General features: G+C 46.6%; 1 protein-coding gene across 8 annotated transcripts in view; it reads left to right on the top strand.

The window, feature by feature from the left end:
* The window catches only part of Dlg5 (Discs large 5), a gene marked incomplete at its 3' end in the record, with an annotated part of 661,675 nt that overhangs the window by 499,175 nt on the left and 142,629 nt on the right, over positions 1 to 19,871 (top strand). For all 8 annotated transcript variants that reach the window (XM_070101580.1, XM_070101579.1, XM_070101576.1 and 5 more), the window contains 1 exon segment: positions 3,987 to 4,174. In XM_070101580.1, coding sequence (XP_069957681.1) covers positions 3,987 to 4,174 — 188 coding nt within the window.

Genomic DNA, 19,871 nt, shown 5'->3' with positions numbered 1-19,871 from the left:
CACCACCACTGTAACATCCAGCTCCACCACTGTAACAGCCATCACCACCGCCACCACTGTAACATCCAGCACCACCGCCACCACTGTAACATCCATCACCACCGCCACCACTGTAACATCCAGCACCACTGCCACCACTTTAACATCCATCACCACCGCCACCACTGTAACATCCAGCACCACCACTGTAACATCCATCACCACCGCCACCACTGTAACATCCATCACCACCGCCACCACTGTAACATCCATCACCACCGCCACCACTGTAACATCCATCACCACCGCCACCACTGTAACATCCATCACCACCGCCACCACTGTAACATCCAGCACCACCGCCACCACTGTAACATCCAGCACCACCGCCACCACTGTAACATCCAGCACCACCGCCACCACTGTAACATCCATCACCACCGCCACCACTGTAACATCCAGCACCACCACTGTAACATCCATCACCACTGCCACCACTGTAACATCCATCACCACCGCCACCACTGTAACATCCATCACCACCGCCACCACTGTAACATCCAGCTCCACCGCCACCACTGTAACATCCATCACCACCGCCACCACTGTAACATCCAGCACCACCGCCACCACTGTAACATCCATCACCACCGCCACCACTGTAACATCCAGCACCACCACTGTAACATCCAGCACCACCGCCACCACTGTAACATCCATCACCACCGCCACCACTGTAACATCCAGCACCACCGCCACCACTGTAACATCCATCACCACCGCCACCACTGTAACATCCAGCACCACCACTGTAACATCCAGCACCACCGCCACCACTGTAACATCCATCACCACCGCCACCACTGTAACATCCAGCACCACCGCCACCACTGTAACATCCATCACCACCGCCACCACTGTAACATCCAGCACCACCACTGTAACATCCAGCACCACCGCCACCACTGTAACATCCATCACCACCGCCACCACTGTAACATCCAGCACCACCGCCACCACTGTAACATCCATCACCACCGCCACCACTGTAACATCCAGCACCACCACTGTAACATCCAGCACCACCACTGTAACATCCATCACCACCGCCACCACTGTAACATCCATCACCACCGCCACCACTGTAACATCCAGCACCACCACCACCACTGTAACATCCAGCACCACCACCACCACTGTAACATCCAGCACCACCACCACCACTGTAACATCCAGCACCACCACCACCACTGTAACATCCAGCACCACCACCAGCCACTTCTATCTTCCTTCCATGTCTTTTTTTCCCTTTCACCTCTTCCCTTCCTCCCCGTCTCCCTCTTCCGTATGTGCCCGTTCCTCTGCTGGGTGGGTAGCTCTCTCCTGCCCTCCACAAGTGGGGCACGCGTTCAGTATGCTAAATCACGAGAGGCAAGGTTAGGCAGGTGGGTGCTATCAGCAAGAATACACTGGGTGATAGCAAGGTGGGTGCTATCAGCAAGAATACACTGGGTGATAGTGAGGTGGGTGCTGTCAGCAATACACTGGGTGATAGGTGGGTGCTGTCAGCAATACACTGGGTGATAGGTGGGTGCTGTCAGCAATACACTGGGTGATAGTGAGGTGGGTGCTGTCAGCAATACACTTTGTGATAGTGAGGTGGGTGCTGTCAGCAATACACTGGGTGATAGTGAGGTGGGAGAAGTGCCTTTCCGTGTCTCCTGTACTTATTGATGGAGTGGACCTACTAGAGATCTCTTCTTGGAGTGGGTTGTATGGGGTATTGGAGTGGATCTACTAGGGCAGGATGTCTGTTGCTGGAGTGGGTTGTATGGGTCATCGACTGCTGGGAACCTTGTCAAACGCATTCTTGTTCTCCAGGAAGATGCAGTTCTTGTTGACCCTCCTCTTCCCCAGGGTCGTCAGGTTCAGTTCCTTTAGTCTCTCCTCGCTGTTTATTCCTCTTTAATACTAGTCTTCCTCAGACATTTTTTTAGATAATTTATGTCATAGAAGGAAGATTGTGTTTACGTTATTAACTGTTGTTGTGAAATTTGTAGTGTCTGGTAGACCGTCGAGGTTATGCAGGTTTTGTGTACTTCTGTGGCTTGATGCTGACTCACGAGAACTTTTCTTTGTCTTTTACACAGAGATTGACCTCTCAGCCACTGGCTGTACTCCCTCTCAGCCACTGGCTGTACTCCCTCTCACGTCTGACTTCTCCTTCTGTTGTTACGATTTTGTATTTGTCTGCTTTGAACTCCAGTAAATACCTGTTGACGTTGCTGAACCTCACCTTGTCCTCTCATTGCTTTATCCGTCTCATTAGTTTGACATCAGAGAGACGTAAGATTCATCTTCCTCTCGAGATCATTAATATAAATAAGGAACAACAATATTCCCAGAAGCTATCCTTGAAGGACCCTCACTGACACCACTTTCCTCACCACTACTTTGTCCCTTTCCTTTGAAGTATTATCTCGGCCAGTTTAGCTCTTCGGGGGACAAACAGTTTGTTTCTGATAAAGGACTCTTGATCCTTGTAAATTGAGGTTCCTTCTGCTCCCTTGGAGTAGACATGATTACCAGTTCTTGACAAGTATTCTCCGAAGCGAAGAAAACATACGTGGAGGATGCATGAAGAACTGCTCCCAAATCTACACACTGCCATAACAACTTATTGGAGGGAAAAGTAGGGTAGGAAATGTAAACTCAGTGAAAAACAGGTGCGCCGTTGTCACAGTAAGAAAACACTGTATCAACATCCGTGGTCAGGACTCTTCAATCTGCTACCAACATATATAAAAAATATTGTTGGAACACTTAGAAGTTTTCAAGAAAAACTGGTATGCACGTATATGGTCCACGAATAATAATAATAATAATAATAATAATAATAATAATAATAATAATAATAATAATAATAATCCATCTGAGAACTTTTCTTCTTATTTCCTTTTTTTTTTTTTTTTTTTTTTTTTAAAGTAGCTTTTTCCTGACTTCAGTTCTCGACTCGTGGAATGAGTCTCATAGATTCTTGGTATTGCCAGCGGCGATGACCTGACCTGAGGTCACCTTCCACTTTCTGTTATAGTGATGAGAGCAGGTGTGTGGCTGAGGGTCATTCTTGGTGACTGAGGATTATTGTATTAATGTTGGTAGAATTACCCACAATATTTTAGGTACAAGGACACAAGTGCAACTAATGTGACATTTTATTGTGGCAACGTTTCGCTCTCCAGGAACTTTGTCGAGTTGTTACAAACAATACATGGACAGAGGGTATATATAGGCTTAGAGTGAGGTGTAATACTAGTGGTAGTAGTAGTAGTAGTAGTAGTAGTTGTAGTAGTAGTTGTAGTAGTAATAATACAATATGGTAGAATAATTAACTTGCACATGAGTAAAAAGTTATAAAAGCTATTAGTTGGGTAACATAAAAATAGGTTGGACAAATATTTCTGTTAGTGGTTTGATTTGAGAATGTTTCAGTGTTCCTCCTCTGTTATGTTCTTGTGCAGCATTAGCAGCAGAGACTGTGATGGCAGGGTTTATTGTTTTAAAGAGGATTTTTGCTAATACTTCAGAGAGGATGAAGCTGCCTTTAATTTGCTTGTGTTAAAAACAGCGATTAATGATGATTCAAGGCATTTACGTCTGCGGAAATTTGGTTCTCTGGTTACTAGTCGGGGGCCGTTGAATTTCATGATGTGATTGGTGGAAGTCCGGTGTTGTACGCAAGCGTTGTCAAATCCAGACGTAGCCCAACTCTCTCCAGTAAATATGCTGGGACAGGGCACAAATACAAATATTCTATTATGCTAATCAACTTCTCTTTATAGAGAGCATGTGTGTGTGTGCCTAGAGTCAAGCTATAAGCTTGCACATAAGTGCTGCACATCATGTAGTGTATAAGTGTGTTGCTGTTGTAAGTTATGATACTGTGTTATATGTGAAAGGTTGTGAAGGAAGTGCGGAGTCTTAGGAGTGTTGATCTTGTTTTCTAGGTTCGCTGGTTGGCCTGACGAGTGACAGTGAGTGTGAGGACAAAAAGAGCTCAGCGTCGTCGACGGGCGGTGCTGAGGTAGGCCGCCCCTTTCCCTCTGCCTCGCCGCACACGCAAGCCTCCGTGGTCAGCTCTCACGACTACAACATGGAGCAGAGCAACGTGGCTCTCCTGCGTGCTGAGCTCAAGGTAAGCACCACTCACACTCTCTCTCTCACCTTTTTCTAAGGTCAAGGTGAGTGCCTCTTTCATCTCTTATCTTTCACTCAAGATAAGGACCACAGTCGCACCTTCTTATCATAGCTGTGAAGAGGAAATAAGCTGACTACATATGGCAGACATATCACCTCACTGACTGTAGCGGAGACGTCACCTCACTACATACAACAGAGATATCACCTCACCGACTGTAGCAGAGACGTCACCTCACTACATACAACAGAGATATCACCTCACTGACTGTAGCGGAGACGTCACCTCACTACATACAACAGAGATATCACCTCACTGACTGTAGCGGAGACGTCACCTCACTACATACAACAGAGATATCACCTCACTGACTGTAGCAGAGACGTCACCTCACTACATACAACAGACATATCACCTCACTGACTGTAGCGGAGACGTCACCTCACTACATACAACAGAGATATCACCTCACTGACTGTAGCGGAGACGTCACCTCACTACATACAACAGAGATATCACCTCACTGACTGTAGCGGAGACGTCACCTCACTACATACAACAGAGATATCACCTCACTGACTGTAGCGGAGACGTCACCTCACTACATACAACAGAGATATCACCTCACTGACTGTAGCGGAGACGTCACCTCACTACATACAACAGAGATATCACCTCACTGACTGTAGCGGAGACGTCACCTCACTACATACAACAGAGATATCACCTCACTGACTGTAGCGGAGACGTCACCTCACTACATACAACAGAGATATCACCTCACTGACTGTAGCGGAGACGTCACCTCACTACATACAACAGAGATATCACCTCACTGACTGTAGCGGAGACGTCACCTCACTACATACAACAGAGATATCACCTCACTGACTGTAGCGGAGACGTCACCTCACTACATACAACAGAGATATCACCTCACTGACTGTAGCGGAGACGTCACCTCACTACATACAACAGAGATATCACCTCACTGACTGTAGCGGAGACGTCACCTCACTACATACAACAGAGATATCACCTCACTGACTGTAGCGGAGACGTCACCTCACTACATACAACAGAGATGTCACCTCACTAACTGTAGCAGAGACGTCACCTCACTACATACAACAGAGATATCACCTCACTGACTGTAGCGGAGACGTCACCTCACTACATACAACAGAGATATCACCTCACCGACTGTAGCAGAGACGTCACCTCACTACATACAACAGAGATATCACCTCACCGACTGTAGCAGAGACGTCACCTCACTACATACAACAGAGATATCACCTCACTGACTGTAGCGGAGACGTCACCTCACTACATACAACAGAGATATCACCTCACTACATACAACAGAGATATCACCTCACTGACTGTAGCGGAGACGTCACCTCACTACATACAACAGAGATATCACCTCACTGACTGTAGCGGAGACGTCACCTCACTACATACAACAGAGATATCACCTCACTGACTGTAGCGGAGACGTCACCTCACTACATACAACAGAGATATCACCTCACTGACTGTAGCGGAGACGTCACCTCACTACATACAACAGAGATATCACCTCACTGACTGTAGCAGAGACGTCACCTCACTACATACAACAGAGATATCACCTCACTCACTACATACAACAGAGATATCACCTCACTACATACAACAGAGATATCACCTCACTCACTACATACAACAGATATATCACCTCACTACATACAACAGAGATATCACCTCACTACATACAACAGAGATATCACCTCACTCACTACATACAACAGAGATATCACCTCACTCACTACATACAACAGAGATATCACCTCACTCACTACATACAACAGAGATATCACCTCACTCACTACATACAACAGAGATATCACCTCACTCACTACATACAACAGAGATATCACCTCACTCACTACATACAACAGAGATATCACCTCACTCACTACATACAACAGAGATATCACCTCACTCACTACATACAACAGAGATATCACCTCACTCACTACATACAACAGAGATATCACCTCACTACATACAACAGAGATATCACCTCACCGACTGTAGCAGAGACGTCACCTCACTACATACAACAGAGATATCACCTCACTCACTACATACAACAGAGATATCACCTCACTACATACAACAGAGATATCACCTCACTCACTACATACAACAGAGATATCACCTCACTCACAACATACAACAGAGATTGTCGTTGTTAAACATCACTTCTTTTGATCACTTGTAGATTTTAATGATAAAATTTACAAATATCAACTTAACTATTTACAGTTTTTCCTCATAAATGTGTTATCAGTGTTTTTGTTTACCACGAGGATGAAAACAACAGTGAAGGTGCCAAGACCAGACCTTGCGGTGCTCAACTCTTTATTTCAAGACTGCATTTGGTTTTTGTAATATTCTTTGTGATCTCTTTGTTAGTAATTGGTATTTTCATTTTCCTACTTTTCCTTTGTACGTGAATGGTATATAATACCGACGAGATGAAAATTAGACACGTGTGCAACATCTGGGTATCTTTAATGTAGACGTTTCGCCCTCCAGTGGCTTTATAAATATAAATTCAGGGACATAATTTGAAGACAGTGGAGCTGTATACAAGGGATGAGGTAATCAGTCCCTCAGTCTTGGAGTTGGTGTGAAGAGCACCGTAGTCCTGAAGACTACTACTACTACTACTACTACTACTACTACTACTACTACTACTACTACTACTACTACTACTATACATATACAACAGGCCTAGTGTCTAATCGACACGTGCCTAGGACAAAATGGTAACTATCTATCTATCTCTCTCAGTCATTGGTCAGGAGATGACTTAATTCACTCAAGTGCTGCACCATTATTGGATACTGTTAATGTATTTTTGTTCTGCAATTATCTGTTTATTTAGGTAAGTGAGAGTTGAGGCAAGAACTTTGGAGTTACATATAAAGTCGTTACAATGGTCATTTGCATAATGGAATCATCTGTTCCAGCACCTGCATACTTTATAACGTCTTCCCTTCTACTACTACGGCTGTTTCCCCCCCTCTCTCTCTCTCTCTCTCTCTCTCTCTCTCTCTCTCTCTCTCTCTCTCTCTCTCTCTCTCTCTCTCTCTCTCTCTCTCTCTCTCTCCACCTTTTAGTGTAAGCGAGAACTATATTACATTTGAAAATTAACTTGATGAACTGGTTGCAAATCTGCATACTGGAATATCTCCTGCCGGGAATCATAACTGTGATGCTAACTGAGAAGCTGCTTTTGCAAGTACAAAAGAAAAAAACTTGATTGAGCAGTGATTGCTTCACCAGTCAATTTCAACACCCCACAAGGACAGTGGAAACTTGATGCAGTCACTACTGTGACCCTGATGTTGTACGGTGATCTTCACCAACACCAAGACTGAGGGACTGATTACCTCATCTTTTGTATATAGTTTTACAGTCTTCACACTATGTCCTTGTACTGATAAAGCCACTGGATGGCAAAACGTCTAAAATAAAGATACCCAGATGTTGTACTCTTTTCTTTCTGCATCTAATTCGGTTCCTCCTACTGACCTAGTTCCTGGACCTGACTTACATCACGTGACCGAGGTCAGGTGGTCTGGGCAGTTGTTAGGTCTGAAGAAAGGCTCAGTTGTAGGCCGAAATGTGTTGTACTCTTTTCATTTTCTCTGAGTGGGTTCTTTTGTACCGTTGACCATCTAACACACACACACACACACACACACACATACATGTGTGTGTGTTTTTTAGGAAATCCTCGTGTACACAATGCGGTAGTTAATCGGTATATTTTTACCTGGGTTTGAGTTTATCAACATCCATCTCCTCCTCCTCCTCCGGTTCGTGTCTTTCACCATCCTTCGTTTTAAAAATTAATTCCCAAAACCTCTCTGGCTCATTTCATTTTCAGGTGCCATCTTGTCTGCCTCTCTCACTTCTTCAAGAATGTCCCTGTCCACTTTGTGTCGTTCCTGCGAGCGTTGTATGTCGTGCTCAGGATTTCTCGCTTTCTTCTCTCCTTTAGAGTTAGTTTTGAACTCCTAAGTGTCTCTTTTTGGTGATGGATGCCTCAGCCCTCTCTCACATTCATCTCTCTAGTGGACGCTTCTGGCTAAATTGCACCTGAACAAGTTACAAGGAGCAGAGAGAAAGTTGGAGTGAGAGAGAGAGAGGGAAGGAAGGACTGAGATAGACATGTAGATATAAAACTTGCATATACCCATGCATGTTCCTCTTGGTCGTCATTTATGTGTTTTCTCTTACTCTTCAGTCCTGTTTCATCTGCCGATGTCACAGGCAGATGGCAGCACTTTGCCCCTTTCTCACTAAGACAGTAGCCCCTGGGTTAAGCAGGTATCCCTGCTGTCCACTCACTTATTGGCAGTGCAAGCTGTGTGATATTTGCTTCCTGAATGCAGCCACATCCACTCATTTGTATTTCAAACAATACTTAATAGTGCAAACTTCAGCTCAACACCACTTGACCAATGGTGGCAGCGGTGGGATCTTCCCTGCCTCCGCTTTTCACATCTTTTTAGACGGCATTTTCAAGTCCAGTGGTCAAGTCAACATTACCACGAGAGAGAGAGAGAGAGAGAGAGAGAGAGAGAGAGAGAGAGAGAGAGAGATAATTACCTCCTCCAGTGTGTGTTAGTTTTACTCTGGAGAGTTTTCACGAGTGTTTTGGGGCACATGTGCAGTCTGGTTGGCTCGTGAACTGCCCAGGATTACTGCACCAGCATGTGGATGTCCAGGACTCTCAAAAGTAGCTGGAAAACCCATTGGAAACTCACGTCACGGAAGCCAAGGTTGAGTCTGTGCAGTATTTATAGCGTGATTGGACAACTTTGTTGGTTCAGGCTTCTCCAAGCGTTCTTGTGGAACAGTTTTCCCTGTTAAATGTTTGGTTCAGCAAGTACCAGTATTGAAGCAGTTGCTGGGGTGTTATAGTGTGTGATGGCGGGGTGTTGTGACACTGTGATGGTGGGGTGTTGTGACACTGTGATGGTGGGGTGTTTTGACACACTGTGATGGTGGGGTGTTGCGGGGGTGGGTGTTGTGACTGGGTGTAGCCACGTACAAGGTTGACAGGTGAGAGCCTTCGTCACGGGTGTCAAGGCAAAGCAATGTAATACAAGGGATGTAGTGTGTATGGTTGTTGATGTAGTTTTGGTTGCTATCATGGTTGATGTGGTTTCTACGATGGTTGTTGATATGGTTGGTACGATAGTTGTTGATGTGGTTGCTATGATAGTTGATGTAGTTTCTACGATGGTTGCTGATGTAATTGTGGTTGCTACGATGGTTGTTGATGTCGTTGCTACGATGGTTGTTGATGTCGTTGCTACGATGGTTGTTGATGTCGTTGCTACGATGGTTGTTGATGTCGTTGCTACGATGGTTGTTGATGTCGTTGCTACGATGGTTGTTGATGTCGTTGCTACGATGGTTGTTGATGTCGTTGCTACGATGGTTGTTGATGTCGTTGCTACGATGGTTGTTGATGTCGTTGCTACGATGGTTGTTGATGTCGTTGCTACGATGGTTGTTGATGTCGTTGCTACGATGGTTGTTGATGTCGTTGCTACGATGGTTGTTGATGTGGTTGCTACGATGGTTGTTGATGTCGTTGCTACGATGGTTGTTGATGTGGTTGCTACGATGGTTGTTGATGTAGTTTCTACGATGGTTGCTGATGTAATTGTGGTTGCTACGATGGTTGTTGATGTCGTTGCTACGATGGTTGTTGATGTAGTTATGGTTACTGGGGTTCGCAGTATGTTTCATTGATATATATTATGCAAATAGAGAATACTTTCTCAACATTTACGTACTCTCATATCTCTTATCATTATTATAGGTCATATACAATAACACATTCATAAGACACTCGTGCAATACTTGATTATCTTTGAACGCTTCACCTACACAACCGGCTTCTTCAGTCAGTGTAATCCTGGAGAGGGAAGTAGTGGAGGTAAGGTGATCAGTCCCACAGTCTTGATAGGATGTGGTCAGTCCTCTCTGCCATGTAAGACGCTGTGAACACGGGACAATATATGAGAGGTGACAAAACAGTGACTTAAGTGCCGACATCACTGCCTTGACTCCTTGTATTCTCAAGGTTATTATAATAATCTGTATTATGTTCAAGGTCTTTGCTACATTACCCTTATTTTCTTCTCCACATGAAATATATTATTATTTATTATTTTACCTGTTCTTCTCTATGTTCCTTTTACAGGTCTTCATTCTTTACATATCTGATAATTTGATATGTTGTCACTGATCATCTTCAGATCTGGTTGCTGGTTTTATTGCTTCAATAAAAGCTTATCATACAAGGTGGCTTTATTTCTGTGGGTGGGGCGCCTCTCTGCTGCTAGTGTGCAGTTGTGGGTCTGTGTGCAGTTGTTGTGGGTCTGTGTGCAGTTGTTGTGGGTCTGTGTGTAGTTGTTGTGGGTCTGTGTGCAGTTGTTGTGGGTCTGTGTGCAGTTGTTGTGGGTCTGTGTGTAGTTGTTGTGGGTCTGTGTGCAGTTGTGGGTCTGTGTGCAGTTGTTGTGGGTCTGTGTGCAGTTGTTGTGGGTCTGTGTGTAGTTGTTGTGGGTCTGTGTGTAGTTGTTGTGGGTCTGTGTGCAGTTGTTGTGGGTCTGTGTGCAGTTGTGGGTCTGTGTGCAGTTGTGGGTCTGTGTGCAGTTGTGGGTCTGTGTGCAGTTGTTGTGGGTCTGTGTGCAGTTGTGGGTCTGTGTGCAGTTGTTGTGGGTCTGTGTGTAGTTGTTGTGGGTCTGTGTGTAGTTGTTGTGGGTCTGTGTGTAGTTGTTGTGGGTCTGTGTGCAGTTGTTGTGGGTCTGTGTGTAGTTGTTGTGGGTCTGTGTGCAGTTGTTGTGGGTCTGTGTGTAGTTGTTGTGGGTCTGTGTGCAGTTGTTGTGGGTCTGTGTGCAGTTGTTGTGGGTCTGTGTGCAGTTGTTGTGGGTCTGTGTGCAGTTGTGGGTCTGTGTGCAGTTGTTGTGGGTCTGTGTGTAGTTGTTGTGGGTCTGTGTGCAGTTGTTGTGGGTCTGTGTGCAGTTGTTGTGGGTCTGTGTGCAGTTGTTGTGGGTCTGTGTGCAGTTGTTGTGGGTCTGTGTGTAGTTGTTGTGGGTCTGTGTGTAGTTGTTGTGGGTCTGTGTGCAGTTGTGGGTCTGTGTGCAGTTGTTGTGGGTCTGTGTGCAGTTGTTGTGGGTCTGTGTGTAGTTGTTGTGGGTCTGTGTGTAGTTGTTGTGGGTCTGTGTGCAGTTGTGGGTCTGTGTGCAGTTGTGGGTCTGTGTGCAGTTGTTGTGGGTCTGTGTGCAGTTGTTGTGGGTCTGTGTGCAGTTGTTGTGGGTCTGTGTGTAGTTGTTGTGGGTCTGTGTGCAGTTGTTGTGGGTCTGTGTGCAGTTGTTGTGGGTCTGTGTGCAGTTGTTGTGGGTCTGTGTGCAGTTGTTGTGGGTCTGTGTGTAGTTGTTGTGGGTCTGTGTGCAGTTGTTGTGGGTCTGTGTGTAGTTGTTGTGGGTCTGTGTGTAGTTGTTGTGGGTCTGTGTGCAGTTGTGGGTCTGTGTGCAGTTGTGGGTCTGTGTGCAGTTGTTGTGGGTCTGTGTGCAGTTGTTGTGGGTCTGTGTGCAGTTGTTGTGGGTCTGTGTGTAGTTGTTGTGGGTCTGTGTGCAGTTGTGGGTCTGTGTGCAGTTGTTGTGGGTCTGTGTGCAGTTGTGGGTCTGTGTGCAGTTGTTGTGGGTCTGTGTGCAGTTGTTGTGGGTCTGTGTGCAGTTGTTGTGGGTCTGTGTGTAGTTGTTGTGGGTCTGTGTGTAGTTGTTGTGGGTCTGTGTGCAGTTGTGGGTCTGTGTGCTGTTGTGGGTCTGTGTGCAGTTGTTGTGGGTCTGTGTGCAGTTGTTGTGGGTCTGCGTGCAGTTGTTGTGGGTCTGTGTATAGTTGTTGTGGGTCTGTGTGCAGTTGTGGGTCTGTGTGCAGTTGTTGTGGGTCTGTGTGCAGTTGTTGTGGGTCTGTGTGCAGTTGTGGGTCTGTGTGCAGTTGTTGTGGGTCTGTGTGCAGTTGTTGTGGGTCTGTGTGCAGTTGTGGGTCTGTGTGCAGTTGTGGGCCTGTGTGCAGTTGTTGTGGGTCTGTGTGCAGTTGTTGTGGGTCTGTGTGTAGTTGTTGTGGGTCTGTGTGCAGTTGTGGGTCTGTGTGCAGTTGTTGTGGGTCTGTGTGCAGTTGTTGTGGGTCTGTGTGTAGTTGTTGTGGGTCTGTGTGCAGTTGTGGGTCTGTGTGCAGTTGTTGTGGGTCTGTGTGCAGTTGTTGTGGGTCTGTGTGCAGTTGTTGTGGGTCTGTGTGCAGTTGTTGTGGGTCTGTGTGCAGTTGTGGGTCTGTGTGCAGTTGTTGTGGGTCTGTGTGTAGTTGTTGTGGGTCTGTGTGCAGTTGTGGGCCTGTGTGCAGTTGTTGTGGGTCTGTGTGCAGTTGTGGGTCTGTGTGCAGTTGTTGTGGGTCTGTGTGCAGTTGTTGTGGGTCTGTGTACAGTTGTTGTGGGTCTGTGTGCAGTTGTGGGTCTGTGTGCAGTTGTTGTGGGTCTGTGTGCAGTTGTTGTGGGTCTGTGTGTAGTTGTTGTGGGTCTGTGTGCAGTTGTTGTGGATCTGTGTGCAGTTGTTGTGGGTCTGTGTGCAGTTGTTGTGGGTCTGTGTGCAGTTGTTGTGGGTCTGTGTGCAGTTGTGGGTCTGTGTGCAGTTGTTGTGGGTCTGTGTGCAGTTGTTGTGGGTCTGTGTGCAGTTGTTGTGGATCTTTGTGCAGTTGTTGTGGGTCTGTGTGCAGTTGTTGTGGGTCTGTGTGCAGTTGTTGTGGGTCTGTGTGCAGTTGTTGTGGGTCTGTGTGCAGTTGTTGTGGGTCTGTGTGCAGTTGTTGTGGGTCTGTGTGTAGTTGTTGTGGGTCTGTGTGCAGTTGTTGTGGGTCTGTGTGTAGTTGTTGTGGGTCTGTGTGCAGTTGTTGTGGGTCTGTGTGCAGTTGTTGTGGATCTTTGTGCAGTTGTTGTGGATCTTTGTGCAGTTGTTGTGGGTCTGTGTGCAGTTGTTGTGGATCTTTGTGCAGTTGTTGTGGGTCTGTGTGCAGTTGTTGTGGGTCTGTGTGTTTCCCGGTGATTAACGCTCGCACATTTGTTTTATTTTGTGATGGCTGTTTGAAAATGTGGTGTTTTGTTGGAAGAGGAAAGGTGTGGTAGAGTGGATTATTCATCACTTGTGATAGTCACTGTGGAAACACAGCGTGTTTTGTGTGGTGGTGGTGGTAGTAGCAACAGCAGTAATGAAGGTGGTGGTGGTAGTAGTAGCAGTAGTAGTAATAGTGGTGTTAGTAGTAGCAGTTTTCTTCTTGCCGTGCTGTACTTCATCTCCGGTATTCCCATTAATTTCCTGACCCTGCACTTAACCTAAGTGAGCGGCAGGAGCCACTTGTTTGACCACCCTTGTAACTTAAGGACCATCTCTATGTTTTTATAATCGTACTGACAGCTTCGCATGGTATTTATGGCAGGGTATGTATAATGTGTACTCGTATATTTGTGGTTGCAGGGGTCGATTCATAGCTCCTGACCCCCATACGTGTGTGTACACTTCTTAACTAGTTGTATTTACATGGTTCTATTTTCTAATGGTATAGATATCGTTATCTGTCTATATCATAAAGGCCTGTAATTGATTAACGGTATTGGTCTATATTTGAGTATCGGTATACCCGGAGTATACCTGGAGGGTGTTCCGGGGTTCAGCGCCCCTACGGCCCGGTCCATGACCAGGCCTTGCCAAGAATAAAATTATCGTCGCATCAGTAGTGTTAAACCCGGTAAAGCAACCAGTCTGCAAAGAGCGAAATGTATTCCGGAAAAGTTTGTTCTGAAGCTTGTGGGTGATAACGTGTTTCATCCTGTTAACCCATGGATCTCTCTCTCTCTCTCTCTCTCTCTCTCTCTCTCTCTCTCTCTCTCTCTCTCTCTCTCTCTCTCTCTCTCTCTCTCTCTTTCTCTCTCTCTCTCTCTCCTCTCTCCTCTCTCCTCTCCTCTCTCTCTCTCTCTCTCTCTCTCTCTCTCTCTCTCTCTCTCTCTCTCTCTCTCTCTCTCTCTCTCTCTCTCTCTCTCTCTCTCTCATTGCTTTCTTTCCCTTTGTGTGGGGGAGGGAAGTTGGCTGGAGTAAAAACAAAGGATTTTTTTTTCGCCTTGGACAGGCGGAGGCGAGCATTGCTATAGTCCATTGATCCAAGATGACGTCTCTCTACCACCATTACTACTACCACCACCACAAAAACCACCACCACCACCATTATTACCACTACCACTACTACTAACATCTACCGTCACCACCACAACCTGGTCTTATCTCAGTTTATTCTCTCTCCCCCTTCCTTCTCTAATTGTAAGATTGTCTTGCTGGTGTTGTGCTGTGTTTTCTTACCATGGAACAATCTTACAAACACAACAGAAGACCTAACCAAACACGTATTGATTTACCGCGACTTTTCTCAGTTCTGGTAAACACCTAATTGGTGTGTGTGTGTGTGTGTGTGTGTGTGTGTGTGTGTGTGTGTGTGTGTGTATGTGTGTGTGTGTGTATGTGTGTGTGTCATTTAAGTCCCTGGCGTATCTAAAATTCAATTAGGTTTGGGTTGAAGAATCAATTGACGCGCCTCATAGCGTGTCAGCCTGGCTCTCCTTAGACGACATCACTTGAAGTCTTCACAAACTTAGTGTTCTCTCTCTTTTCTGAGTTTCTTGGTCAAGTTTTCAGAGAGAGAGAGAGAGAGAGAGAGAGAGTGAGTGAGAGTGAGTCTGGAACATGTTCGTACAGCATAATGATATCAACGAAATAGTCAGTTGATCAAATTGAATTGCTGGCCCACAGATGGCTCCAACTTCATCCTGTTCCCTATTTGTATGTTTCATAATGAAAAGGCTTTGAAATGAGCTGATGTAGGTAACAGCTCTTAGCGTGTAAAGTTAGGAATCCTTAACTTTGTAAAACACCATGAGGAGAGAGAGAGAGAGAGAGAGAGAGAGAGAGAGAGAGAGAGAGAGAGAGAGAGAGAGAGAGAAAATGAGACGTGAACGACACTAGAGGAGGAAGAGGAGCAACACATCTCATCTACCCACCAGCAATTTTCTTTTAAAGTTACAAGATAGGAATCAGGAGGATGTCATGGCAGATGACACAGCGGACTCAGAAAGTACACTCAGAGGACACAGCCACTTCTCTGTCCTCTTATAAAGAGTAATTTCAGTGTGCAGGTTTGGAACAAACCCCTCCGGCATTTCCCCGCTGGAAATTATAATGAACCATTCTCGCCTACGTCCAGTTGGCGAGATTTTGGACAGTCTCAGTAATTTAAGTGTTTTACTGTGTACTAGCCGTGAATATTGTACGTTTTTCATGTGTATAGTGGTACCCGCTTCTAATGGTACTGTAAGTGTACGAAGATATTGTAGATAAATGGTACAGAGAACAGACAGGTTGATAAATTAGACACACACAGAATATAACGTGGCCACAAAAACACTCCCTGATTTCAAACAGGTATAACATGTAAAATTATTGTAATAATCTTCAAGAGTTAGTAGCTTCAAATGCAGGATTTCATTCAGTTTCATGTGGTATAGGGTAGAATTAAAGGCAGCCAATGTGCGCCCCTCTGGTTGCTCGGTAAACATCGATGTGATAGTCCAGTTCGGTGCAGACGCTCTGCAGCGTATCTGGTGTTATCATGCCAGCTGCTTCAGTGACGGAAATTTTCAGCTCCTCCAGGGTTGCAGGTAGTGATGGTACGTAAACTGTGCTCTTCACGTACCCCTAAAGAAAGAAGTCACAAACAGGTCCGGTGACCTCTGCAAGTGGCCTGCGAGGTAGAATACTCTGCCAAACCGTCAAAGTCATTCAAAGGTAGTACCAGCTTCTGCCTCTCCCTAGAACCTTTCCTGCTGTGCTTCCGAGAACCTTTTCTGTAGTCCTGCCTAGAACATTTCCTGTTGTTGAATTAAACATTTTCAGAAAGGCAAGGGCCTTTTAGGTGTGAGCTTTTCCTTGTATGTTACGCTACGCTGGTCTTGCAAATTGCCTCTACATTGACCTTTTATGTAGACCGCAACTCTCTTAAAGGAGACCCGCCTCGTATCGGCTTGGTGTGGATCTATAACAAGTTCAGTTCTACGCGGCGTTTTGTGTGGTTGATAGTGTTGCAACTCAAGAACCTGAGACCGGTGTTCCTTCATCCCAAGAACCTGACACCAGTGTTCCTTCATCCCAAGAACCTGACACCGGTGTTCCTACAACCCAAGAACCTGACACCAGTGTTCCTTCATCCCAAGAACCTGACACCGGTGTTCCTTCATCCCAGGAACCTGACACCAGTGTTCCTTCATCCCAAGAACCTGACACCAGTGTTCCTTCATCCCAAGAACCTGACACCAGTGTTCCTTCATCCCAAGAACCTGACACCGGTGTTCCTTCATCCCAGGAACCTGACACCGGTGTTCCTTCATCCCAAGAACCTGACACCAGTGTTCCTTCATCCCAGGAACCTGACACCAGTGTTCCTTCATCCCAAGAACCTGACACCGGTGTTCCTTCAGCCCAAGAACCTGACACCAGTGTTCCTTCATCCCAAGAACCTGACACCGGTGTTCCTTCATCCCAAGAACCTGACATAGGTGTTCCTTCATCCCAAGAACCTGACACCGGTGTTCCTTCATCCCAGGAACCTGACACCGGTGTTCCTTCAGCCCAAGAACCTGACACCAGTGTTCCTTCATCCCAAGAACCTGACACCGGTGTTCCTTCAGCCCAAGAACCTGACATAGGTGTTCCTTCATCCCAAGAACCTGACACCGGTGTTCCTTCATCCCAGGAACCTGACACCAGTGTTCCTTCATCCCAAGAACCTGACACCAGTGTTCCTTCATCCCAAGAACCTGACACCAGTGTTCCTTCATCCCAAGAACCTGACACCAGTGTTCCTTCATCCCAAGAACCTGACACCAGTGTTCCTTCATCCCAAGAACCTGACACCGGTGTTCCTTCATCCCAAGAACCTGACACCGGTGTTCCTTCATCCCAAGAACCTGACACCAGTGTTCCTTCATCCCAAGAACCTGACACCAGTGTTCCTTCATCCCAAGAACCTGGTGTTCCTTCATCCCAGGAACCTGACACCAGTGTTCCTTCATCCCAAGAACCTGACACCAGTGTTCCTACAACCCAAGAACCTGACACCAGTGTTCCTTCATCCCAAGAACCTGACACTGGTGTTCCTTCTTCATCCAAGAACCTGACACCAGTGTTCCTTCATCCCAAGAACCTGACACCTGACACCTGTGTTCCTTCATCCCAAGAACCTGACACCAGTGTTCCTTCATCCCAAGAACCTGACACCAGTGTTCCTTCATCCCAAGAACATGACACCGGTGTTCCTTCATCCCAAGAACCTGACACCAGTGTTCCTTCATCCCAAGAACCTGACACCAGTGTTCCTTCATCCCAAGAACCTGACACCTGTGTTCCTTCATCCCAAGAACCTGACACCAGTGTTCCTTCATCCCAAGAACCTGACACCAGTGTTCCTTCATCCCAAGAACCTGACACCAGTGTTCCTTCATCCCAAGAACCTGACACCAGTGTTCCTTCATCCCAAGAACCTGACACCGGTGTTCCTTCATCCCAAGAACCTGACACCAGTGTTCCTTCATCCCAAGAACCTGACACCAGTGTTCCTTCATCCCAAGAACCTGACACCAGTGTTCCTTCATCCCAAGAACCTGACACCAGTGTTCCTTCATCCCAAGAACCTGACACCAGTGTTCCTTCATCCCAAGAACCTGACACCAGTGTTCCTTCATCCCAAGAACCTGACACCAGTGTTCCTTCATCCCAAGAACCTGACACCGGTGTTCCTTCATCCCAAGAATCTGACACCAGTGTTCCTTCATCCCAAGAACCTGACACCGGTGTTCCTTCAGCCCAAGAACCTGACACCAGTGTTCCTTCATCCCAAGAACCTGACACCAGTGTTCCTTCATCCCAAGAACCTGACACCGGTGTTCCTTCAGCCCAAGAACCTGACACCAGTGTTCCTTCATCCCAAGAACCTGACACCAGTGTTCCTTCATCCAAGAACCTGACACCAGTGTTCCTTCATCCCAAGAACCTGACACCAGTGTTCCTTCATCCCAAGAAACTGACACCAGTGTTCCTTCATCCCAAGAACCTGACACCGGTGTTCCTTCAGCCCAAGAACCTGACACCAGTGTTCCTTCATCCCAAGAACCTGACACCAGTGTTCCTTCATCCCAAGAACCTGACACCAGTGTTCCTTCATCCCAAGAACCTGACACCGGTGTTCCTTCAGCCCAAGAACCTGACACCAGTGTTCCTTCATCCCAAGAACCTGACACCTGACACCGGTGTTTCCTTCATCCCAAGAATCTGACACCAGTGTTCCAGTGTTCCTTCATCCCAAGAACCTGACACCGGTGTTCCTTTCAGTGTTCCTTCATCCAAGAACCTGACACCGGTGTTCCTTCATCCCAAGAATCCAAGTGTTCCTTCATCCCAAGAACCTGACACCGGTGATCCCAAGAACCTGACAGTGTTCCTTCATCCCAAGAACCTGACACCAGTGTTCCTTCATCCCAAGTGTGTTCCTTCATCCCAAGAACCTGACACCAGTGTTCCTTCATCCCAAGAACCTGACACCGGTGTTCCTTCATCCCAAGAACCTGACACCGGTGTTCCTTCAGCCCAAGAACCTGACACCAGTGTTCCTTCATCCCAAGAACCTGACACCAGTGTTCCTTCATCCCAAGAACCTGACACCGGTGTTCCTTCATCCCAAGAACCTGACACCAGTGTTCCTTCATCCCAAGAACCTGACACCGGTGTTCCTTCATCGCAAGAAACTGACACCGGTGTTCCTTCATCCCAAGAACCTGACACCAGTGTTCCTTCATCCCAAGAACCTGACACCGGTGTTCCTTCATCCCAAGAACCTGACACCAGTGTTCCTTCATCCCAAGAACCTGACACCAGTGTTCCTTCATCCCAAGAACCTGACACCGGTGTTCCTTCATCCCAAGAACCTGACACCAGTGTTCCTTCATCCCAAGAACCTGACACCGGTGTTCCTTCATCCCAAGAACCTGACACCGGTGTTCCTTCATCCCAGGAACCTGACACCAGTGTTCCTTCATCCCAAGAACCTGACACCGGTGTTCCTTCAGCCCAAGAACCTGACATAGGTGTTCCTTCATCCCAAGAACCTGACACCGGTGTTCCTTCATCCCAGGAACCTGACACCAGTGTTCCTTCATCCCAAGAACCTGACACCAGTGTTCCTTCATCCCAAGAACCTGACACCAGTGTTCCTTCATCCCAACAACTTGAGACCTAATCTCATCTCTCCTTGGTTCCCTTACTCTCTCCTCCCTGGCTCTCTTATTCTCTCCTCTCTAACTCCCTTACTCTCCTCCTTGGCTCCATTACTTTCTCCTCCCTGGCTCCCTCTCTCCCTTTTTTCCCTGGCTCCCTTTTTTCTCCCTGGCTCCCTTTTTTCCTCTCTAACTCCCTTTTTCCTCCCTAACTCCCTTTTTTCCTCCCTAACTCCCTTTTTTCCTAACTCCTTTTTT

Source organism: Cherax quadricarinatus, chromosome 78 (genome assembly GCF_038502225.1).
Source record: "Cherax quadricarinatus isolate ZL_2023a chromosome 78, ASM3850222v1, whole genome shotgun sequence".
Taxonomy (NCBI): domain Eukaryota; kingdom Metazoa; phylum Arthropoda; class Malacostraca; order Decapoda; family Parastacidae; genus Cherax; species Cherax quadricarinatus.
The sequence above is the reverse complement of the archived record's forward strand: the minus strand, read 5'-3'. Positions and strand labels throughout refer to the sequence as shown.